Consider the following 20479-nt stretch of genomic DNA (forward strand, 5'->3'; position numbering starts at 1 on the left):
CATCAGTGTGTGAAAGCGCACAGCATAATTTAATTGTTTCTAGTATCTTTGCTCCAGAACATGGAGGAGAAACATAACAAATAGAAGTAATTCAACAAAAAACTTATCTCATTATTTTCCAACAAAATTATCAGAGCCCTTGAACGGCATCTATATTTATACAGTACCTTACCTAATTCATTCTCTCGTATTCTGGCTGCATGTTGAGTTCTCATGAAAATATGGCATTAACAAAAGCTTCTGCGTCAAAAGGCTGAAGGTCTTCAACACCTTCTCCAACACCTACAAACTTCACAGGGATGCCAAGCTCATCCACAACACTGACCTGCAAGAGGAAATTAGGGTCTCACTAATCTGACTAATCAGGAAACACGAAACATCATTGAAACTGGAACATACCACACAGCCACCTCTAGCAGAACCATCAAGTTTTGTCAAAATCAAACCGGTTATTCCAACCACCTGTCATGACAGTTGCATGTCAGAAGCATGTTTTACACTATAGAAATAGGAGCACCACCAAAGCCAAGCTAAGCAGGTTATTATGGCTAGGGGTGAGCAATGGCGAGAGAATGGCTACACCGATCCGACCCTTTTAAAAGTTCGAGCCCTACCGGAATAACCCTTATAAAAATCAGGTGAGTAACCCGACCCTTTTAAAAGTTCGAGCCCTACCGGAATAACCCTTATAAAAATCAGGTGAGTCGGGTTACTCGGGGCTCGTTTAACCCGACTTTCAATTAAATTTCTTTTTTATGGGTTGAATGCTTTTAAAAAATGATCTTGCACAATCAAAATTTTTATTTGTATCCTACACAAGTAAAAAAATTATCAAAAAAAATAATTGTTGCTCAAATAATCATAATAAGAAATTATAAAATAATAATCAAACCATAATCAACATCAAACATTCGTAATGAAAAAATCATAACATAATCAAACCATGATAATCACAATCACACAAACCATAATTTTCCATCTTCAAATCAAAACTAAACCATAGCAAATTAAGAAGTTCTAATTAAGCATTTAACATATCTAATAAAAATAAAAAAACATGCAAATTTAAAAATTATATTTTTAGTTGCTAAAAACAAATACATGTCATCTTCAAGAAAAAATTAATTTTGATTTGAAATTTTTAATTTTACAAGCAAAAGAAGAAAGAAAGGCGAGTGCATCATGTGAAGAAATTAAAAAAAAAAAAATTAATATTTTTCGGGTCAGGTCGGGTTAAACAAGGTATTTAACCAACTCACCCGACTCGAATAAGGGATATACATCCCTCAAATTATCTAACCCGACCCGACTCGAAAAGCCGATTATAATCCTATATTTTCAGTCGGTTCGGTTTTTACACAGCCCTAATTATGGTACCAAAGGAGCTAAAAGAAAAATTGCCAGGATACAAAGGTTACAACATTAACCATGTACAAGAATCGTGAGGTGATTGTGTAATCAACTAAATAACTTCACAAGTTCATCCCAAGAACTTTTGCATGCATATAAATTCACAAATCTGATAAATTAAATTACAGATAATGAATGCTGTCCATAGAAAAGGGCATAGGTAGCAATATTTTCTACACAGGAAAGATGGAGATATTACTTCGTTAAACTCTCTTGCTTGTGGAAGCATATTCAGACCAGTGTTCCCATCTAGCACCAGAAGGATCTCCTGCAAATCTTGAGAAATGAAAATCAGATATATGGAAGAGAACTGGAAACATTCAACTTATTCCAATGTATTTCTAATCAAAGAACAAAACAATATTCTCAGAATGAAGGTGGAACTAGAGTTACTATGCGGGTGACCAGTGCAAGAAGCATCCTACATTTTTTATCCTTGGGAGGGTTGATATATGCAGCATTCTGTTTGCTTTTTCAATGACACTGATTCAGTGACTTGATTCCATGGCAGAAGATTCATTGGAACATTAAAGATCACACCATAAATTTCATTATACTAGCTACTTGTAAATTATCGGCAATATATGCTGCTGGGGATAAAAGCCAAAAATAACGAAGCAGCAGAAGAAAATTGGAACATAAAATGCTAGTCTGCCCAAGCCATTGAATTGGACGGGGGACATTTAAGTGCTTCAAATATCATAGAGATGTTGAAAATTTCAAATAATTGAGCTTACATTAGGTGCACCAGAAACAACTTTTCCTACAGCTTTTTTACATGCTATCAACTCTTCCATGAGGCTGTAGTTAGTGTGAAGGCCTGAAAAGTAGATAAAGATTTATGGCTAGAATGCAAGTGTGTGCACACGCAAAAAGAATAAATAAATAATCTAACAATGTATGTCACTGAAGTTTGACAAACTTACGTCCTGATGTGTCACATAAAACAACGTCAAAGCCTTGTTCTTTCCCTCTTTTTACAGCCTTTGAAAGAACTATTCAGAAAGCACTTTATGATCATATGTTAGCGGTTACAAGAAGTCGGTTAAACTTACAAACTGATAAAAGCTAGAAGAAAACTATTTTAGCAGATATCTCAATCATCTACCTGATGATGCTTTGGCCTTCTCCTCTTCAGCCACAACAATCTCACATCCAGTTCTTTCAGCCCATATCTCCAACTGGTCACTGGCAGCTGCCCTAAATGTATCACCTGCTGCCATCAATATCTGGCACAGTATCAAAGCCATAAGCCAATATTTTGCCCGTTAATTCTATCATTTTGAACAATAGAAAATACAATAAATCATTCCAAGGTACAATCCATTGTAGAACTACATCTACAGAGAAAGAAGCACTACACATTTCACCACCTTTATAATGTGTACCTTACAGCACGAGTAAACAAGATTGTCAAACCACACTCAAACTAGTACAAGATATTAAAGTATTTGAGGAAAAGAATCTTTAAGAGTGTACACTTCAAATTACAATTCCACTATAGAAAGTGCAGTAAGTTTCAAGCTGCAAAAATAGATTTAGTCGTAACCTAATATCTGCAGAATCGACATTAATGTTTATAGAACACTGATTCTATGCAATATCAACAGTAAAACATCAATCTATTAGTTTCCTTGAACATTTGCCTTCTCATTTCCATGAAGTTATGGCATGAAAATCCATTTTCTGTCAGGCATGTATCACAATGCAGAAAAAGAAAAAATATCTCACCTTCGCCCCATCATTCTTCAATCTATATGCCAGCTTCCCTGAAAAAGAAAACGAATTATCAGTTTCTTCTTATGGGTGAAAGAAGATATCTAAACGCTTGTTTAGACATAAATGTCAAGAAGAAATATTGGCAAGAACATGCAATATGAAAGCATAAAAGTTGCATAACAATGGCCAATATTTTCCAATATTAAAGAACTAGGTAAAGTACAAGAGCATAAATATTAAAATTTGTACTGCTATCGCTAAATTTTAACAAAAATGATATAAGAGTGGCACACAAGCAATGTCTTTAAAACTATGAGAGTAATAATTATCTTACTAAGGATGTTATTTTAACATTTCCTTGAAAGAAAAAACTACTACATCTTTTACCAAGAGATGTCGTCTTCCCACCTCCATTGACACCAACAATCATGATAACAGCCGGCTTCCTGATCCGTAATTTGTCCAAGTTAATAACGACTAGCCTTGCTAACATACAATAAATAAATGATAAAAAAAATTACAATAATAAATAGACATCTAGAACCTGAATCCAAGCTGAAGCTCAGTCTTATTCCCTTTCTTAATTAATAATTCAAGAACACTCTTCTTCAAAGCATCCTACAGATAGTAAAATCCAAGTTCATAATTCAAACTATTAATGAAGCTCTTAATTAAGGTAAAGCTCTTAATTAAGTACTAAATACCTTTATTTCGCTTCCTGATTTGAGCTTCCCGGCTAATATATCCTCCCGCAAGCTCTCCACGATCTTAATCGTGATTCTTGGCCCAAAATCGGATACTAACAGTACCTGCAATCAAAAAGTAACGCCTTAACATTTACTGTTAGCCCAAACGGAGTTATGCTTTAATAAAACTGGTAAAAGAGAGACCTCTTCAAGTTCGTCTAGAACTCGGTCGGTGTCGGCGAGGTTCCAGTATAGGAGCAGCTCGTCAATTACGGCGAGATTGTCTCTGGTTTTGGAGAATCCAGAGAAGATTTTCTCCACATCGCTTTTGGCCTTCTCTTTTATCAATCTGCCAAGTCGTGTGAAGAACCCGCTCTGACTTGCCAGACATTTGAAGCGGACAGTTTTGTGTGGATTCGACCCGCTTCGCGGGAAGCCGAGGACTAGGTGTGGAGGTGAAGGTCTGGAGACGAGTGAGAGACGAGCTGGAGTGGCCATTTCTCAGCTCTGAAGCACACAGACTCGCCTTTCTACTTCTGGATAAATTTCCTTAGCACGATGTCGTTTCGTCCTAAATGGGCTAGGCCCTATTGCCTTTCAACTGAAGGCCCATAGCTATAAATTCCGTTCAGTGTCTTGTTCGTGAATTATCATCATAAACCGTCAAATTTTGGAAAATTAGCGGTTTATGATGATAATTAATGAATCAGAAACTTCCACTCCTTACAAATCTAACTAAAAAATCAAATAAATTGTACTTTATTGATTGAAATTGTGTGTACAATGGATATCCAAACAACTCTTTTAAAAAAAGAAAAAAAAAAAAAAGAAAGATAGAAAAAGAGTTGACTGAGCTTGACTTTATGGTTTGTCGAGTTTTATGGAACAAATAGTCCATGTCACCATGGATAATGTAAATTTAAAAGAAATAGTACTTCGGCTATATTATATGCATCGTGTAGTCGATAAAATAAACAGGTTAAAAATAAATATTTTTTCTGTCCCAAAAAAAAAAAAAGTCTACTCTGTATTTTTACATAAATTAAAAAAAATACAATTATTATAATTTAAAAAATAATTTTATTTATATAATTTTTTTATTATGGTTATCTTAAATAAAATATGAGTAATTATTATATTTAAATAATAAATAATAAAAATTATTAAAAATAAAATAAAATATAATAAAAATATAATAAATAATTTAAAAATTAACTATAATATAAAAAAAATTATATTTTAAAACAAACAAAAAAAAAAAAACGGACCAGCTTTTCTTGTACAGAGGAGTAAATAATTAGTGCTTGTGATGTTACTTAAATATCACACGTACCCCTGACGGAAACTTCTGATGCATCACACTTGGAGCGTACAAGAAATGTCTGTTGGATTGTCATCTCGGCCCACCATTGACGCCGTCAAAATTCTTTCCGTCCTGCTTCCTTCATACTTTCCATTCTACGTTTTTACCCCTAAAACCCGTACCGCAATACTCAGTAATTTTCGAAAGTTTAGTCAACGCGCCAATCTGCAAATATATTTTAGACAATCTCCATTGAAATGTCAACATAATTGCCCCTTCCCTCACGCGCTGAACGAAACTCAGTCGTTTAAAGGAGAGAAAAATTGTAAAATATAGAAACATCCCCTCTCGTTCTGTCTCCTTTCTCACGAACTTCTTCCTCTCATAAGCATCCTATATAACAACACCAATGTTGTCCCCTAATTTCTTCACAACTCGAATATTAACCTTTAAATTTCAATTTCCAAAACATAAACCAACGTTCTTCAATATCTCTTTTACCGTTATACATGGATTCCCTAGTACACAATTTGGAAATCACAGTCTTATCTGCAGAAAACCTAAATTTGGACGGAAAATCTGTAAAAAAGGACACCTTCGTTGTGATTAAAGTTGATCCTCTCAATTCTCAATCCACAAGAGCTGATTATGAAGGTGGACGCAATCCTTCTTGGAATCAAAAGCTCGAAATAGGCATGCCAATGCATGCTCGCTTTATTACCCTAGAAGTGCAATGCAAGATTGGGTCAGGAAATAAAGTTATTGGAACAACTAATGTTCCCGTTTCTGATTTCATGGGCGGTTATATCCCAGAGAACTATTTAAACTTTTTGAGTTATCGACTAAGAGATGTGAGGGGTGAAAAGAACGGTATTGTTAATATTTCTTTAAAAGTGAAATCGTCGGCTGCCTGTGCGACGCTGGGCATGAGAAAAAACTTGCCGAGTTACACGTGGCAATCATCGCCGTCACCGCAGATGCAGCCAACGTGGGGAGTGCCCGCGGGCCAGAAGAATTGTCTTGGTCATGGAGGAGTGGTAACAGGAGTTCCTGTTTGGTGTGTTTCTCGGGCTTAATTTCTACAGTTTGGGGTTCTTTGTTAGACTTCTGTATCTATGCTTGACTACTAAACCAACAATTTAAATTTAGCCTTAGGGACAATATTTTTTTTGTTAATATTGATCAAGAATAAATATATCAGATATTCATTAATTATTCTTTAAAATGTTTGGATTTGTGTATATTAGCTTTTTTTTTTTTTTTTGGAAATAAAATGCTATATTATTATAAAATCAGAAAAAAAAAACTTATCAATAAGTATTCTTTTTTTTTTTTAATTTTCTAGAAAATAATTTACTTTAAAAACAATGTTGGAAAATATTTTACTATCAAAGGAAAATTAGATCACTTATTTTCAGTGATTGATAGTTCAAATATTGTAATATATTACAAGTTTTTTCCTCACTTTCGGCCGTTAGATGCATGTAGCTTCTTAGTTCTTATTCTTCTCCGGTTCGCACGAGGCCATTGGTTGAGTCAACATGGTCAAAAACTCCTGCATGCGTGACACAACAACTTACAATAGAGACAATGGAGCCCACGTCCACCTTTTGCGCCTCAATATTATACAACCGGAGCCGCCAAAGAGTCAAACGCCGTAGGATTTAAATTTTGTTCGTATACTTGAAGTTGAACTAGCCTTAATCGACTTTTCCTGGATAACAAGTCAATAGAGAGTTTCAGGCTTTTTTTTTTTTTTCAAAAGTACCTAATTAGGCAATTACATTACACAAAACGTTATTATATTTAAGGGCAAAAGAAAAATTATGGAAGATGAAGGCACGTTGGCTTGTTACGTAATCATGGAGTTACGTAATCATTATTAGAATTATTTTATCCAAAGAGATCAATTTTCTTAGTAAGAATAAGAGCTTTCTTTTCTTTTTCTTTTTTTTTTTTTAATAAGTAAGATTTGATTTTATGAGGAACACTTTGAAATAATATTTCTCAAAAAAAAAGCGTATAAATTAATTGATTATATCTTTAATTATAAATATCACAAAATAAAATTGTTAGAGATACTTTTGTATAATTAGTTAATTATCAATACAATTTCCCCTCGTGCAAGTCAAGATTATTTGGCTACTGGAATTATACGAAAACCATGTAAGGAATTAATTAATTATTAACCTCAGCAATAAATTAATTAATAAACAAATTATTCATCATTACTTTTTGCCTAATAAGTTAGGTTGGAAATCGGCCGGAATGAAAGTTTAACTGACTATATTATATTTATAGAAACTCATGGGCTGTGATTGAGTTAGCAATGTAGGCTGAGCATATGGGAAGAGTTATCGGTTCAATTTCTACTAAATACAGATGCAGAAAGGGGCGAAGAGTCTTAACTGTGATTAAGCCTCAAACCGAATTTAGTCGGTCCTTAATAATAAGATTCTAATAATGGTGGTTTACATCGGAAAAAAAAATATTATATTTATAGAAAATGGAATTTTCATGACATTTGTTTTTTATTTTTCCCTGTGAAGTGGTTTCTCCAACTATACAACAACTATTGCGGGTCACCAAACAACAATTCTGTCAGCGACAGGAAAGGAGAAATTTCCTCATAGTTTACAGGAACAAACCTTTTGTTTTCTATTAACAAGGGCTCACAAGATTTGGTTTTGATATAGAAATTCTTTTTCATTAAATAGATTAAATCCTAACTCCCAGGTTGCCAACCAACTTGTGTGATCACGTTAGCCGGATTACGTTAGGCGACCAACGAAAGCACGTGATGTCCATAGTCATTATGGAAATTGATAGTCAATGTGCAGATTGATATTAGGCAAGTGATAAAATCTTCAGAAAAAGTTATTATCCAGCAATATTCTATTTATCTATATGAAATTTATCCTATGGAAAGAAAAGTGTGCAATGGAAAATTCATAGATTATACTGATCCATTGTATACAATATATAAAGACTACAAGATTCTCAGTAAACGACAATTAATGCAATTTCCAAAGAATCGTCACGCCAGCGAGGTTCGCTTACTTTTATTTATTTAAAATATTCTCAATTATAAATTTTGTTTTTTTTTCTTTTTTTTGTACAAAGAAGGGAATTAACCTATTAAGAATAATGTCAGCATTTAAAAAGTTTTTACTGAGAAAAGCTTTCTTATTGTTATTCAAATTACAATTGAAATTTAATTTCGTCACGTATGACTCAAAAAAAATTATTATTTACTAAGTCGTAAAGACAAGTCTTATCCATTAAGTGAGGCTTATCTAATTACCTACTTTTATCTATTAAGAAAAACATCTCTTTTTTCTCTCTGATTGCTAATTAATTTTCGGAAATTTCTTGTCTACACCCGATGTACGAAATTTCCTACCAATTTCCTTTCTTTGTTGGTTATAAAAGCTCATCCTTTCTAAGTTCCTACACGTACTCTTGCACATTGTATAATTCCTTTCGCTTTCATCATCATGGCAAGCTCCTCTCGCACTCTAGAAATAACAGTTTTATCATGTGAAGATTTACGTATTGATGGAAAATCAGTGAAGAAGAACACGTACGTCGTTGTTAGAACGGACCATTTAAACTATCGCACTACAAAGATCGACACAGAAGGAGGAAGCTATCCTTCTTGGAATCAAAATCTCCTAATCGATATGCCATTACATGAACGATTTGTCACGTTAGAAGTTAATTGCAAGATGGCTTCCAGTGACAGAATCATTGGGACGGCGAGAATTCCAGTGACAGATTTCATGGGAGGTTATTTACCAGATAATTATTTGAATTTCTTGAGTTATAGGTTGAGAGATTCAAGAGGTGTGAGAAACGGCATTGTTAATATTTCGGTAAAGGTAAAATTGCCGGAATACTTGTCGTCTAAAAATAATAAAAAGGTGACCGAAAATAGTGCATGCTCTACTGCGTCAAAGCCGCCGCTGAAAATGCCGATTGGCGGTGAAAAGAACTTTGGCGTTGTTGCTGGTATTCCCGTTTGGAATATCAATTATTTATAATTGTTTTTTTCACATATTGCGTTTTAATTATGTGTAACGTTTTTATTATATCAAAAAGGAAACAAATCCTATGATTATTCTGTCAATAATGCAAGTAATCTACTGCATTCAATTTAAATTATAATCTTATTCTATAATAATATGGAAAATAAAAAATACAAATAACTTTTATTATTGTAAAAAGTCGAAAAAGGAGTTCAATCTGATAAAGGAATTTGACCTGAAATGACAGCAGAAAAAAAAAAAAAAAAAAAAACAACGGTCATATTCTGCTAGCAAGTAGCAACGGCTATATCCTTACATCAGCGACGATTATTAGATAAGATCTGAATAACTCGACTTTTCAATTAAAGCTGCAGAAATACAACGTTCAAAACTCGTCGCCAAAATTGAATTCTTGTAGGTTACAAAAGCGAGATTTCTAATTTCTAGGAAATCCGCAGCAAAAGGAGATGTCTTTATCACCGTTTACTCTCGATTTTGTCCTCCGACCAATTTCCCAGTATTTTTTTTTTTTTTTTAGAAAAAAGGAAGGAGCCGCGGGTGGACTATTTTGACTTGGAAAATTCGGTTAAATTTGCAGTCTACGGAGGAATAATTCACACTCTTATACTGGTAAATTTTGAAAAATGGAATAAGGAATGATTCGTCGCGTTTTGGATTTTCCCTTATTTAGTATTACTTGTTAGTATTAAAAATTGATACTCAGTTGCCATACCTTGTTGATGAAAGAACCTGTAAATGCCTTCACATGGGTTATGAGGGCACATTCGTCTCCAGCCAAGAACAGCAATACTTCCCGCTGTCATCTTTCCTTTACTTTTTCTTTCTCTGAGTTATCGACTTTATTGTGTATTGCGTGTTTATTTGATTCTTTATTTCTCTTATGGCAACAGTTTTCATACAGTGTTTAACATTTTGACTATTTTTAATATCTAGTGTTATATTTATACTAATATTTATAGTTTGAACGAGCGGATTATAAAAAATTATTCATTTTAAGATTTAATAAAAACGCTAATAAAATAGATAACAAGCGATAATTGTTAAAACATTTAATTTTGCTAAATATAACTTTTATCTCTTTCACATATGAAAAGGAAAAGGAGTTCTTTCGTTACTTAAAATATGATAACTTGATGAAGGTGTTGCTTCCCAATATCTACAACCTTTATATAAATTTTTCTTCGTAGGAAAAGCTTACACCTGAAAAATACTCAGACAATAGGTAAAGCCATAAAGGTTGGTATTGCTTATAATGAACTATTTCGTGTCAATGTTATCAATCTACAACTTTAGATAGAAAAAGCAAACACTGTTCGTTGGCATTTGATAATGTTGCTGGTGCTTTGTTCAACAAGGGATGCTAACTTTGGGCCCTTGACATTATGGATTATGCTTTAATTTAACTCTCTAAGTCTTTAATTTATTGCGGTGGTTGCTATTTGCGTGTGGCATTTGTTAATTATTTTGTGGGATTGTTTGATCTTATAGACGTTTGATTTGGTATCTCAAGGATGTAGTTGAGAGAGAGAAGAGAGAAATAGAGACTACAGAAGAAAGAAGAGTGAAAAAATAAAATAAAAATATAAAACAATCTTTAATCAAAAAGGAAATTAAATAGTTAATTATAATTTACTACTATATTTATTTTGATCTAAAAATATATATTAAGAATTATTCTATTTTTCTCATACAAAAAAATTCATTGTAAAAAGAGTTTGCAAAGAAAAACCATGAATATTTAAAAGCCAAAAAAAAGTGATAAATAAATTGGAAATCCAATTATTATATAGAATTAATGTGTACCTTACAGGTGACACAAAGATTTGTATTTTAACAAGAGCTTTCAAAGATTTTTTGCCGTTTACATTAAATATATAATAATAAACTTATTTGAAGATTTAAAGCAGGAGAAAAGACCAAGCACCGGTGGTCTGCTGGTAGAATACTACACTACTACAGTACAGACCCGGGTTCGACTTCTAGCTGGTGCTATAAGGGCTGTGAAGACAATTGTGCTCAGTAACAGATGGGGTCTGTTGCGATCATCTGAACCTGAGGATGATAAAACGCACAGCTGAGCTGTATGATTTTTTTTTTTCCCTCTGCCCAATCCTAAAGGAAGAAAGGAACAAGCAATATTTTTCTTTTATCACTTGTCCCCTAGGTTTGGAATTATTATTTGGTTTTTAACGAGTCTATGAACCAGGTTGGTCTCCTGGGAGAATAGTACGAGCTCCTTGTACTTTTATATAAATTATTATTATCATTATTATTTAGGTCGCACAACTGCAAAGACAAACAGTGCGAGCTAGTTTACAAATAAAACATGTTACTAAGTGGTAAATCGATATGTTTCTTTAACGGGTAACAGTAAAAATATCATATACACTGAGCACAAAGACCAAGGAGAACTACGAGGAGATTGGTTAAAACCGTCTCAGCAAAATCCATCCTCGGTGCCAAGAAGATGGTCGTGTGCCCATGATGACACAGATAGGGAGGAATCTCTATCCAATTCTCTTAGCTAAAAACCTGGTTTCTATACTTCTTCTCCACCACTCTGGTTCCCTGCCTTTAGAATGTTATATTTACAGAGTGGACAGGTTGCATTGATGCAAAGCCACTTATCAATGCACGTACAGTGGAAATGGTGATGACAAGGTAGTTCTCGCAGCTCAGTTCCATCTTCATATGCAGAGAGGCAAATGCAGCATTCCTGTAATGTGATAATAACAAAGGCGCATTAGAAGTCAGATCATATTCAATTTGAAAAAAAAAAAAGAGCTTCCTGATCCACGTATGCCAGATAAAAACCAGAGTCCATTCCATGAGGATTCTTAAATAATAGATTTTTAGCTGTATAATTTAGGTTGGCAATCAGAATGGTGAAAAAGATGGGTTTTTTAAATTTGATTTGAAAACCGCGGCTCTGCTTGAAAATCTATGCACGAAAATAAAATATGCCCTATGTCCAGTTATGGAATTTTTGCAGCTGAACAGTCTAAGTCTTAGCATAGTGTACTCTCTTCAGTACAGTGAATCACTTGTTTTATCTTTCCTTCTTCATTTTTGTTTGTAGGCATAACAGACAATAAACTTCACCCAGTCTTTTAACATTAGAACAAAAAGCCTCATGGCCCAATCACAAAGCAGACGCATAAGAGACGCATATTATTGAAAGTGACTACTAAAGTTTTATCCTTCTGGAGTACTCACAGCATCCTCATGCGAGAGAAGGTGTACAGTGGGTGTATCGGGTTCATATCCAGTCATCATCCCTCCAAAAGAAGCTTGAATCTCACCATTAACTTTCTCAATATCCCCAGTCCTGTGGAATTTGTACTTTGGTAATCGATCAATTTCTTCCTTTGTTGCTCCTTCCTGTTTAACAGTTTAAGGATGAAATCAGACAGGGAATACCAACAATATGGAGAATGCTTTGGTGATAACATGAAGTGCTGGGTTGGCTGGTCCCAGATGAACTACAAAATGAGGGGACCCAAATAATTTAACCACCTAAGCATTTTCACTATGCATGAAGTGAAGCAGCAGGAATTTCTAAACAAAATTGAATGCCAAATTTACAAATGATATATCCACACAACCAGAATTAGACAACCGAAATAACATCAGCTGGCCATTAGACTTTTCCTGGAATTTGATCTTAAAATTCATCCAAGGCAATGATTGAATTAATTATTTCTCAATGCAAAATTTTAATACTTATAGACACTTGAATGGCGAAATGTATTTAACAGTCGGGGAAAGAAAGAAATGAAGAAAAGGAGATAATTGAATCTGTAGAGACCAAAGTAAGTAAAAACGTATTTTATCTGACATAATCTATCTCAATCTTAATCATCCAATCATCAGTCTTAAACTAGGTACTACTTCAAGCTGAACCATTGCATCTTAAACCTTTCAGGTTGCTTTCAAAAAGCAGTTTATTAGGGGAAATGGGGAAGAAAGGGTTCTAAACATGCAGGATGCGAGCTTGTAGGAGCTTTCCTCAAAGTGGTGACAACATGAGGGCTGGAAAGTTGTTAAACAAAGGGTTTAGGAATTTGAGCTATGGTAATGAAACATCACTTTCTCTGGTTCCAGGGACTAGTTGGAAAATTTGACCAGTAGTTGGAAGATTGTTACATAGGTCACCTCACTAAAGCATCTGAACTACATGTGGAGTTCAACATTGTAAATCTCTAAAGCTCCAAGATTTATCTGATTCAATTCTTCATGAATAGAAGAATGACAATGAAAAATTCAAAGGCAACCTGGTCTCTTTAAAACTTGGCATTTTGACTCATCAAAGCTGAGTAGGCTGTGCTAGCAAATTCAAATTTCCCAAGTCGGAGACTGCTTGATCATAAGAAAAAATATTTAACAACAGCATTGTAATTACCACTAATCAAGTCCATATAGTACTATAATTTCTACTCAATTTTTTGCACCTTCAAATCCATAAAAAAGCCTTTTGGTCCATGTTGATTCCTCATTAGACATAAGACACTGTTTTAGTAAATGTACTGGCAGCTGAGAGATTACTGTCTATGAGGTTGCCTCTTGAAATCGGCTAATGCCTAGCAAACAACTTTAATAAAATCTTCATTTCTGCACATGTCCATGTATGCATATGCATGTGTTGTGCACATGTAAATAAGTGAACAAAAAAAATCCACCAAAATTCAACAAAAGAAGAAAAAGGATTTTTTTTTTGGTTGGTTGGGGGGGGGGGTGTCTGAGGAATACCCGCTCTGTCATTGCATATAAGATTCCAATTATACATGGAAGGCAGCAGCAAATAGCAATCCCAATAAGACATGCAACAGCAACACAGATAATTACAAAGATCACATCGAAAGCAAGAAATGTAATACAAAGCCTGCAAAAAAATCCAGTTAATGAGTCAGTCAACATGTTAAATGCATCCTGATATAACCTAAAACACATTAAAGGAAAAATTTGTCAAAACAAACCAGTATAGCTGAGGTGAATCACGCGTCAGGTTTTGGCCACCAGCAGTAACCCAATAAAATCCGATGATCCACCAAATAAATGAAAACATTGTGTTTGCAGACTCCAGATGCTTTACAACACTGCAATAGCAGAAATTGAGGACCCCCTAATTATCCCTAATTCATAAAACTACAAGCTTTGAAGGTCCATTCGTCATACTTAAGCAAGTAAGCATCATAAAAGTCACTAATCCTAAAAGAAAAAACAAATATTTGTCCTATTTTCCTATCAACACAAGATTTAGGAAAACAAAATCATACCTAGTTTCTTCATCATTGGCACGCTGTCCAGGGCTATAGTCCACAGAATCTCCTCCATCACTCCCCGATACCGAGCTAGTATCTTCACTCCTCCAGCTGCCACTCGCTCCCAATCCCACATTCCTTTCATTAAGGCGCCTTCTGTACTCGAAGATCACACACGCAATATGAAACACACACTGCAAAGCATACCCAATTATCCACAACCTCAACGGCACCTCAGTCTCCTCCTTGACGCTCAAAACCATTACTACTACAGCAATCCCCACAAACGCAAAATTCCACAACACATCGAGCACAATAATCGGCTTCGAGTAGGACCAGTCGGTCTGACGCTCCTCAAGCTGTTCCGCTGCATTTTCGCGGACCCGGACAGAGGGCTCTCGAAGCATCATGCGCCGGCTGCTGGCTCGTCGGAGGAGCCTAGCAGCCGCACCACGGAGAGGCTGCGGTGGACGCCGTAAAAGGCGTCGGCTTCGAAGAAGGTGGTCAGCTAGCGAGTGGGTGAGGAGTGGCGAACTGTCGACGGTATCAGACGGTGGAGACGACTCTGAAGGATTTGTGGTATGCATTTTTTGCAGGTTTTGATTAGGGTTGTGTTTGGTGTAGAGAGTTAAACAAAAATTTGAAATTCAATAATTTGAACTTGAAGGGTTGAATTGATGGTTGGAATTGGGGGATTTAAGTGTCTGTTTGATATTTTCGGAAATTGAATGGGAGCGTTTGAATCTGAAGGGAATTTAGATACAGTTTGTTCACTTTTTGTATGCATTTAGGGACTTTTTAGCGGATACACTAAAGAGGATTTGAAAATAATAAAAGCGAAATCGAAAACAGGTACAAGCTGTGGGGCCATTCGCGGGACATCGTGACGAGTTTTAGGATTTTTGCTCACCTGCCAATGTTTGATTAACTTGTTACTCGCGTCACAGGGGAACCACGTGTCGTTATGATATGTTAATATATTATCCTTATTACTCCCTCCATTTCAAATATTCATTTTCCATTTTTATTTATCTCAAATTAAGGTATTTCCCTTTTCAAAATTATAACTAATTTTATTTTTTAATATTAGAAATATATATAAACTTATTTTTAGAATAATATTAATTATTTAGAAGAAGTATTATTATAAAGATGATGATTTACAAAAAAAAAATATTAATATTGTATTAAATAATTTACTTTTATTGCACATCTTTTTCCATAAACAATTTATTTCTAATTTAAAAGTTGAATTATGAAAATAAAAAGGAAATAAAATATTTGCAGAGAGGAAATTTAAAAAAAATAATGAATTCAATTCAAATATATCGGTTTTAGATTTGACTATGTAACATATTAAAACATACTAAATTAATAAAAATTTTAACAATTGAAAACATTCAACTGAAAGACCTCTCATTTCTTATATTTTGATAGAAAGTGAGAAATCTAATCATACATATTTAATTAATAATTGAGTATTTATGAAAAATAAAAATGAAAACATTATTATAATTATCATTTTCTCATGCTAATTAAAATTTATGTAATTTTATTAATATATATGTATATGTATGAAGCTAGTAAGTAGAATAGACTTTTTTTTTTTTTTTAAATATCAACAACATTGAAAGATATTACAAGTAACTAATTAAGCATGTCAAGGGAATTCTTCATCCTTTCTTTATTTGGAAGACAGATTTGTCGTTAGGAAAGAAAAAACATGAAAAAATATTAAGAGATATGATTTTTCTTATTTGGGTGAAGAAAATATTAAATTATTGGAAATATGCACCATTTTATTTCAGAATTCACAAATTTAAAGTGTATCTAAATTGGATAACAAATGAAGGATGAATTGAAAAAATATTATTATTCAACATGAATTTATATATTTCTTTTTCATCTATTTTTTTTCATCTAAATATGAAAGTGTCAAAAATAATTAAAGAAAGAGAATTATAATATTTGATTATTTTTCATTACTTTCTTTTCTTTTTTTTAAACAAACTGTATTGTTTTTGTACCGGACTATGTTATTCATTATATAACAGATTAAATTATACCTCACATGTTGTTATTAAATATAATTTTAATTTATTATATATACTAACATATATATTTTTTCTCTTCTCTCATATTTGACTGTCATTTTTATAGGGGAAATATTTGACTATGTTAAATATAATTTTAAATTAGTTACGCTCATATAATCTAATTAATAATTATCTATTTGAAGGGTTAAATAGAAACTTTTTAAAAAGAAAAAAAGAAAAGGAAAGAAAAGAATGGAAAAGGAAAGAAAATGAGAGTACAAAATTTTTGTGGCGGCATACGCGAGTGGGATTCGTAAAGACCTTGAAAAGGCCCTGTGGGGTCACGTGTGAAGGGATGACTTGGCCATGACAATATATAGAAAATGCCATCGAATAAAAGATAATTATAGAACGTACCGCGATCGGACGATGGTTACCCTACGTAAACGAATAAGCAAGCGTTTGATACAGACACGTGCACACTCTCTACCTGACACTGGACTTTACTTGTTTACTTTTTCGAGTAAGTTCCCGCCAATGTCTGAACGGGCGAAGCCCTTTGACGTAAAAAATTTCAAGCGGACCCATGATATATATATATTTTTTTATGAAGACCCACGATTTTTGACGATAACCATTTGATCTTAGTCTGATACAATTGAAATTTTAAGTTTTCAATTCATTTATAAACAAAATAAAATTAAACGTAAGGAGCAAATTTAAATATTTTTATTTCAATACTTTAGATGTTTAATTATTCATTGATGAATTTGATCAACGATTGGTTTTAGTTTGTATCAAGCTAAACGACAGAATTAATTTCCCCTGTTCTGGTCTTTTTGTCGTCTGGAAAATGCAGGTTCCAACACGTCAATTATCGTTTATAGTTCGTCTTACTTCTTCAAAGGCTCCTGGCAACTGGCAACTCTGGCAATCAACAGATGAATTTCCATTTCATCTGGATTTAACCTCATTGAAGATTTGTCCGTATATTTTGAAGGATGGCTGTATCCACAAAAAAAAAAAACCGATCGCTTTTATTTTGGTCTTCTACTCTATAGCTCAAAAGTTTGAACATCCTTTTTCGCTTTTATTTGAACGCCGGTCCCTTAAGAATCGTTAAAGTATTACATAGAGGCCTGGTACGAGGTGATGAATGTTGACATAACCGCAGAGAAGCAAGGAGGGAATGCACAACGTGCGAATTTTAAACTCGTACAGGCGTCCATTTGAGCAAATAAGTCTGACCCATCAATTACACAGCATTGCGAAACCAGCAGCATTTTCATCTTCGAGAATCGAGTCAAATCGAATTCTGAATAATTTGTCAAAACGAGGTCGGATCGAAGATGCACGCCGCATGTTCGACAAAATGCTCGAAAGGGATGAATTTGCGTGGAATACAATGATTGCTGCTTACGCGAGTTCTGGGAGATTACTTGAAGCTAAGCAACTTTTTCATGAAGCCCCGTTGAAGAGTTCGATCACATGGTCTAGTCTTATATCTGGCTACTGTAAATATGGCTGCGATGTTGAGGCTTTTGAGTTATATTGGCAAATGCAATTTGAAGGACAAAGGCCTAACCCATTCACATTAGGGAGTGTACTTAGGCTCTGTTCAACGATGGGCTTTCTTCAAAGAGGGGAACAGATTCATGGGTATGCGATAAAGAATCGACTTGACGGTAATGTTTTTGTTGTTACTGGTCTAGTTGACATGTATGCCAAGTCCCAGTGTATTTTGGAAGCTGAGAAACTCTTTCAAATAGAGACTGATAGCAAAAATCATGCGACGTGGACAGCTATGCTCACTGGCTATGCTCGCAATGGGGATGGGTCCAAAGCAATACAGTTTTTTCAGGACATGAGAGCTAAAGGTGTTGAGTCTAATCAATTTACTTTTCCTAGCATTTTGACAGCCTGTGGATCAGTTTTTGCTCTTGATTTCGGGGTTCAAGTGCATGGCTGCATAGTTAGGAGTGGTTTTGGTGCCAATATTTTTGTTCAAAGTGCATTGGTTGATATGTATGCAAAATGTCTGGCCTTGAATAGTGCAAAGAGGGCATTGGAGAATATGGAGGTCAATGATGTGGTTTCTTGGAACTCTATGATAGTGGGGTGTGTGAGGGTGGGTTTTGTGGAGGAAGCTTTGTTTTTGTTTCATGAAATGCATTCAAGGAATATGAAGACTGATGAATTCACATTCCCGTCTGTGCTAAATGCTTTTGCATCCACGAAGGATGTGAAAAACGCAAACTCTGTCCACTGTTCAATTATCAAAACTGGATTTGGAGCATACAAGCTCGTGAACAATGCTCTTGTTGATATGTATGCTAAACAAGGAAAGTTGGATTATGCATTTATGGTATTTGACCAGATGCCGGACAAGGATGTTATTTCATGGACCTCCCTGGTTACAGGTTGTTCATATAATGGCTCCTATGAAGAGGCTGTCAAGTTGTTCTGTGACATGAGAATTGCAGGTATATCCCCTGACCAAATTGTCCTTGCCAGTATTCTGAGTGCTTGTGCAGAACTGACAGTTACAAGATTCGGTCAGCAAGTACATGCAACCATTATTAGATCTGGTCTTGGATCATCCTTATCAGTACATAACTCTCTTGTGACGATGTATGCAAAGTGTGGGAGTATAGAAGATGCCAATTGTGTATTTAACTCCATGCAATCTTGGGATGTCATCAGTTGGACGGCTGTAATTGTTGGATATGCAAAGAATGGTAGAGGAAAGGATTCTCTAAATTTTTATGATCAAATGATTGCTACAGGCATAAAACCAGACTTCATTACCTTCATTGGTTTATTATTTGCTTGCAGCCACGCAGGTCTTGTGGAAGATGGTCGTCGTTATTTTGAATCAATGGAAAAGGAATATGGAATTAACCCCGGCCCTGAACACTATGCGTGTATGATTGATCTTTTTGGACGCTCAGGAAAACTCGCTGAGGCCAAGGAATTACTTAATCAAATGGTTGTGGAACCAGATGCAACTGTATGGAAGTCACTGCTTGCTGCATGCAGAGTCCACGGGGAGCTGGAATTGGGAGAGAGGGCAGCAAAAAACCTCTTTGAATTGGAACCCGCAAATTCTATGCCTTATATATTGTTATCAAATATTTATTCACTTGCTGGCAGATGGGAAGATGCTGCAAGAATCAGAAAATTAATGAAATCCAGGGGAATTAACAAGGAACCGGGCTGCAGTTGGATTGAATTGAACAGTAAAGTGCATACCTTTATGTCTGAAGATAGAAGTCATCCAATGATGAATAAGATTTACTCAAAGATTGATGAAATGATTATATTGATCAAGGAAGCTGGTTATGTGCCAGACATGAATTTTGCACTTCATGACATGGATAAAGAAGCAAAGGAGCTTGGTCTGGCGTATCACAGTGAGAAGTTGGCAGTTGCTTTTGGACTTGTCTCTGTGCCACAGGGGGCACCAATTCGTATTTTCAAGAATCTTCGGGTTTGTGGAGATTGTCATACTGCTATGAAATATTTATCAAGGGTATATCTTCGCCATATCATTTTGAGGGATTCGAATTGTTTCCATCATTTCAGAGAAGGAAAATGTTCTTGTGGAGATTACTGGTAATGGGTCGGAGCTGATCCTTTATCATTATCTTCTCAGTCTGCCCTGTTTATTTATCTGGAATGAAACAGATGAATCCTGTTACTGCCTTTGCCAATTTAGTTATCCAGTTTGAGTGCATTGAAGGAGCTACTTTTAAAGCTCATTTGCCACATTGTGTAATTTTGAAAGAGTATATCATATAGATGGTTAAACAAAAAAAGCAAGAGTTTTGACATTAGAAATTTGTTGATTCTTCACTAATTGGAACAATAAATATGCCCATCCGCGATATTTGATCATGAGCTTGAACGGATCAGGTTCTTGAATCTGATCTAGCATCACACCCAAAGCCTATGGAAACAACTTGAAAAATGAATGTGCTTTCGGGTGGAGTCATGCTTGCCTTCCACGAGTTAG

The 20479-nt window shown here is 34.7% G+C and overlaps 4 protein-coding genes and 2 non-coding genes across 9 annotated transcripts; 4 read left to right on the forward strand and 2 right to left on the reverse strand.

Annotated features, from left to right (window-relative positions):
* Nucleotides 1–8: 8 nt before the first annotated feature.
* CPFTSY (signal recognition particle receptor protein, chloroplast (FTSY)) lies at nucleotides 9–4339 on the reverse strand. 4 transcript variants are annotated; one of them, XM_012228069.4, is made up of 11 exons: nucleotides 4020–4339; nucleotides 3834–3938; nucleotides 3674–3747; nucleotides 3538–3575; nucleotides 3142–3179; nucleotides 2519–2639; nucleotides 2337–2405; nucleotides 2148–2230; nucleotides 1610–1678; nucleotides 400–462; nucleotides 9–325 (listed from the first exon to the last, which is right to left on the reverse strand). In XM_012228069.4, the coding sequence occupies exons 1-11, from the start codon at nucleotides 4311–4313 to the stop codon at nucleotides 212–214; spliced, it is 1068 nt and encodes a 355-aa protein (XP_012083459.1). In that variant the 5' UTR covers nucleotides 4314–4339; the 3' UTR covers nucleotides 9–211. The 4 variants fall into 4 exon arrangements, 3 of the variants coding, with proteins under 3 accessions (XP_012083459.1, XP_020538399.1, XP_012083458.1); XM_020682740.3 differs by having other exon boundaries at nucleotides 3508–3575; XM_012228068.4 differs by having other exon boundaries at nucleotides 3517–3575; nucleotides 4020–4338.
* A 1157-nt stretch (nucleotides 4340–5496) lies between these two features.
* BAP2 (BON association protein 2) lies at nucleotides 5497–6343 on the forward strand. Its single transcript, XM_012228073.4, has one exon. It carries the CDS (start codon nucleotides 5628–5630, stop codon nucleotides 6192–6194), a length of 567 nt encoding a protein of 188 aa, XP_012083463.1. The 5' UTR covers nucleotides 5497–5627; the 3' UTR covers nucleotides 6195–6343.
* Nucleotides 6344–7837: 1494 nt separating this feature from the next.
* On the forward strand, nucleotides 7838–9250 carry LOC105643035 (BON1-associated protein 2). Its single transcript, XR_016320814.1, has one exon. It is a non-coding gene; the product is annotated as a BON1-associated protein 2 (transcript).
* A 1912-nt stretch (nucleotides 9251–11162) lies between these two features.
* LOC119370776 (small nucleolar RNA snoR114) lies at nucleotides 11163–11249 on the forward strand. Its single transcript, XR_005178327.1, has one exon. It is a non-coding gene; the product is annotated as a small nucleolar RNA snoR114 (small nucleolar RNA).
* A 230-nt stretch (nucleotides 11250–11479) lies between these two features.
* Nucleotides 11480–15238, reverse strand: LOC105643036 (RING/U-box superfamily protein). Its single transcript, XM_037639581.2, has 5 exons — nucleotides 14444–15238; nucleotides 14144–14263; nucleotides 13917–14049; nucleotides 12384–12548; nucleotides 11480–11883 (listed from the first exon to the last, which is right to left on the reverse strand). The coding sequence occupies exons 1-5, from the start codon at nucleotides 15013–15015 to the stop codon at nucleotides 11707–11709; spliced, it is 1167 nt and encodes a 388-aa protein (XP_037495509.1). The 5' UTR covers nucleotides 15016–15238; the 3' UTR covers nucleotides 11480–11706.
* A 1786-nt stretch (nucleotides 15239–17024) lies between these two features.
* On the forward strand, nucleotides 17025–20304 carry LOC105643038 (Tetratricopeptide repeat (TPR)-like superfamily protein). The gene is made up of 2 exons (XM_012228076.4): nucleotides 17025–17170; nucleotides 17324–20304. Exon 2 carries the CDS (start codon nucleotides 17654–17656, stop codon nucleotides 20081–20083), a length of 2430 nt encoding a protein of 809 aa, XP_012083466.1. The 5' UTR covers nucleotides 17025–17170; nucleotides 17324–17653; the 3' UTR covers nucleotides 20084–20304.
* The last annotated feature ends 175 nt before the right edge of the window (nucleotides 20305–20479 follow it).

Source organism: Jatropha curcas, chromosome 5 (assembly GCF_041381405.1).
Source record: "Jatropha curcas cultivar XTBG-Jc1 chromosome 5, XTBG_Jcur_1.0, whole genome shotgun sequence".
Taxonomy (NCBI): domain Eukaryota; kingdom Viridiplantae; phylum Streptophyta; class Magnoliopsida; order Malpighiales; family Euphorbiaceae; genus Jatropha; species Jatropha curcas.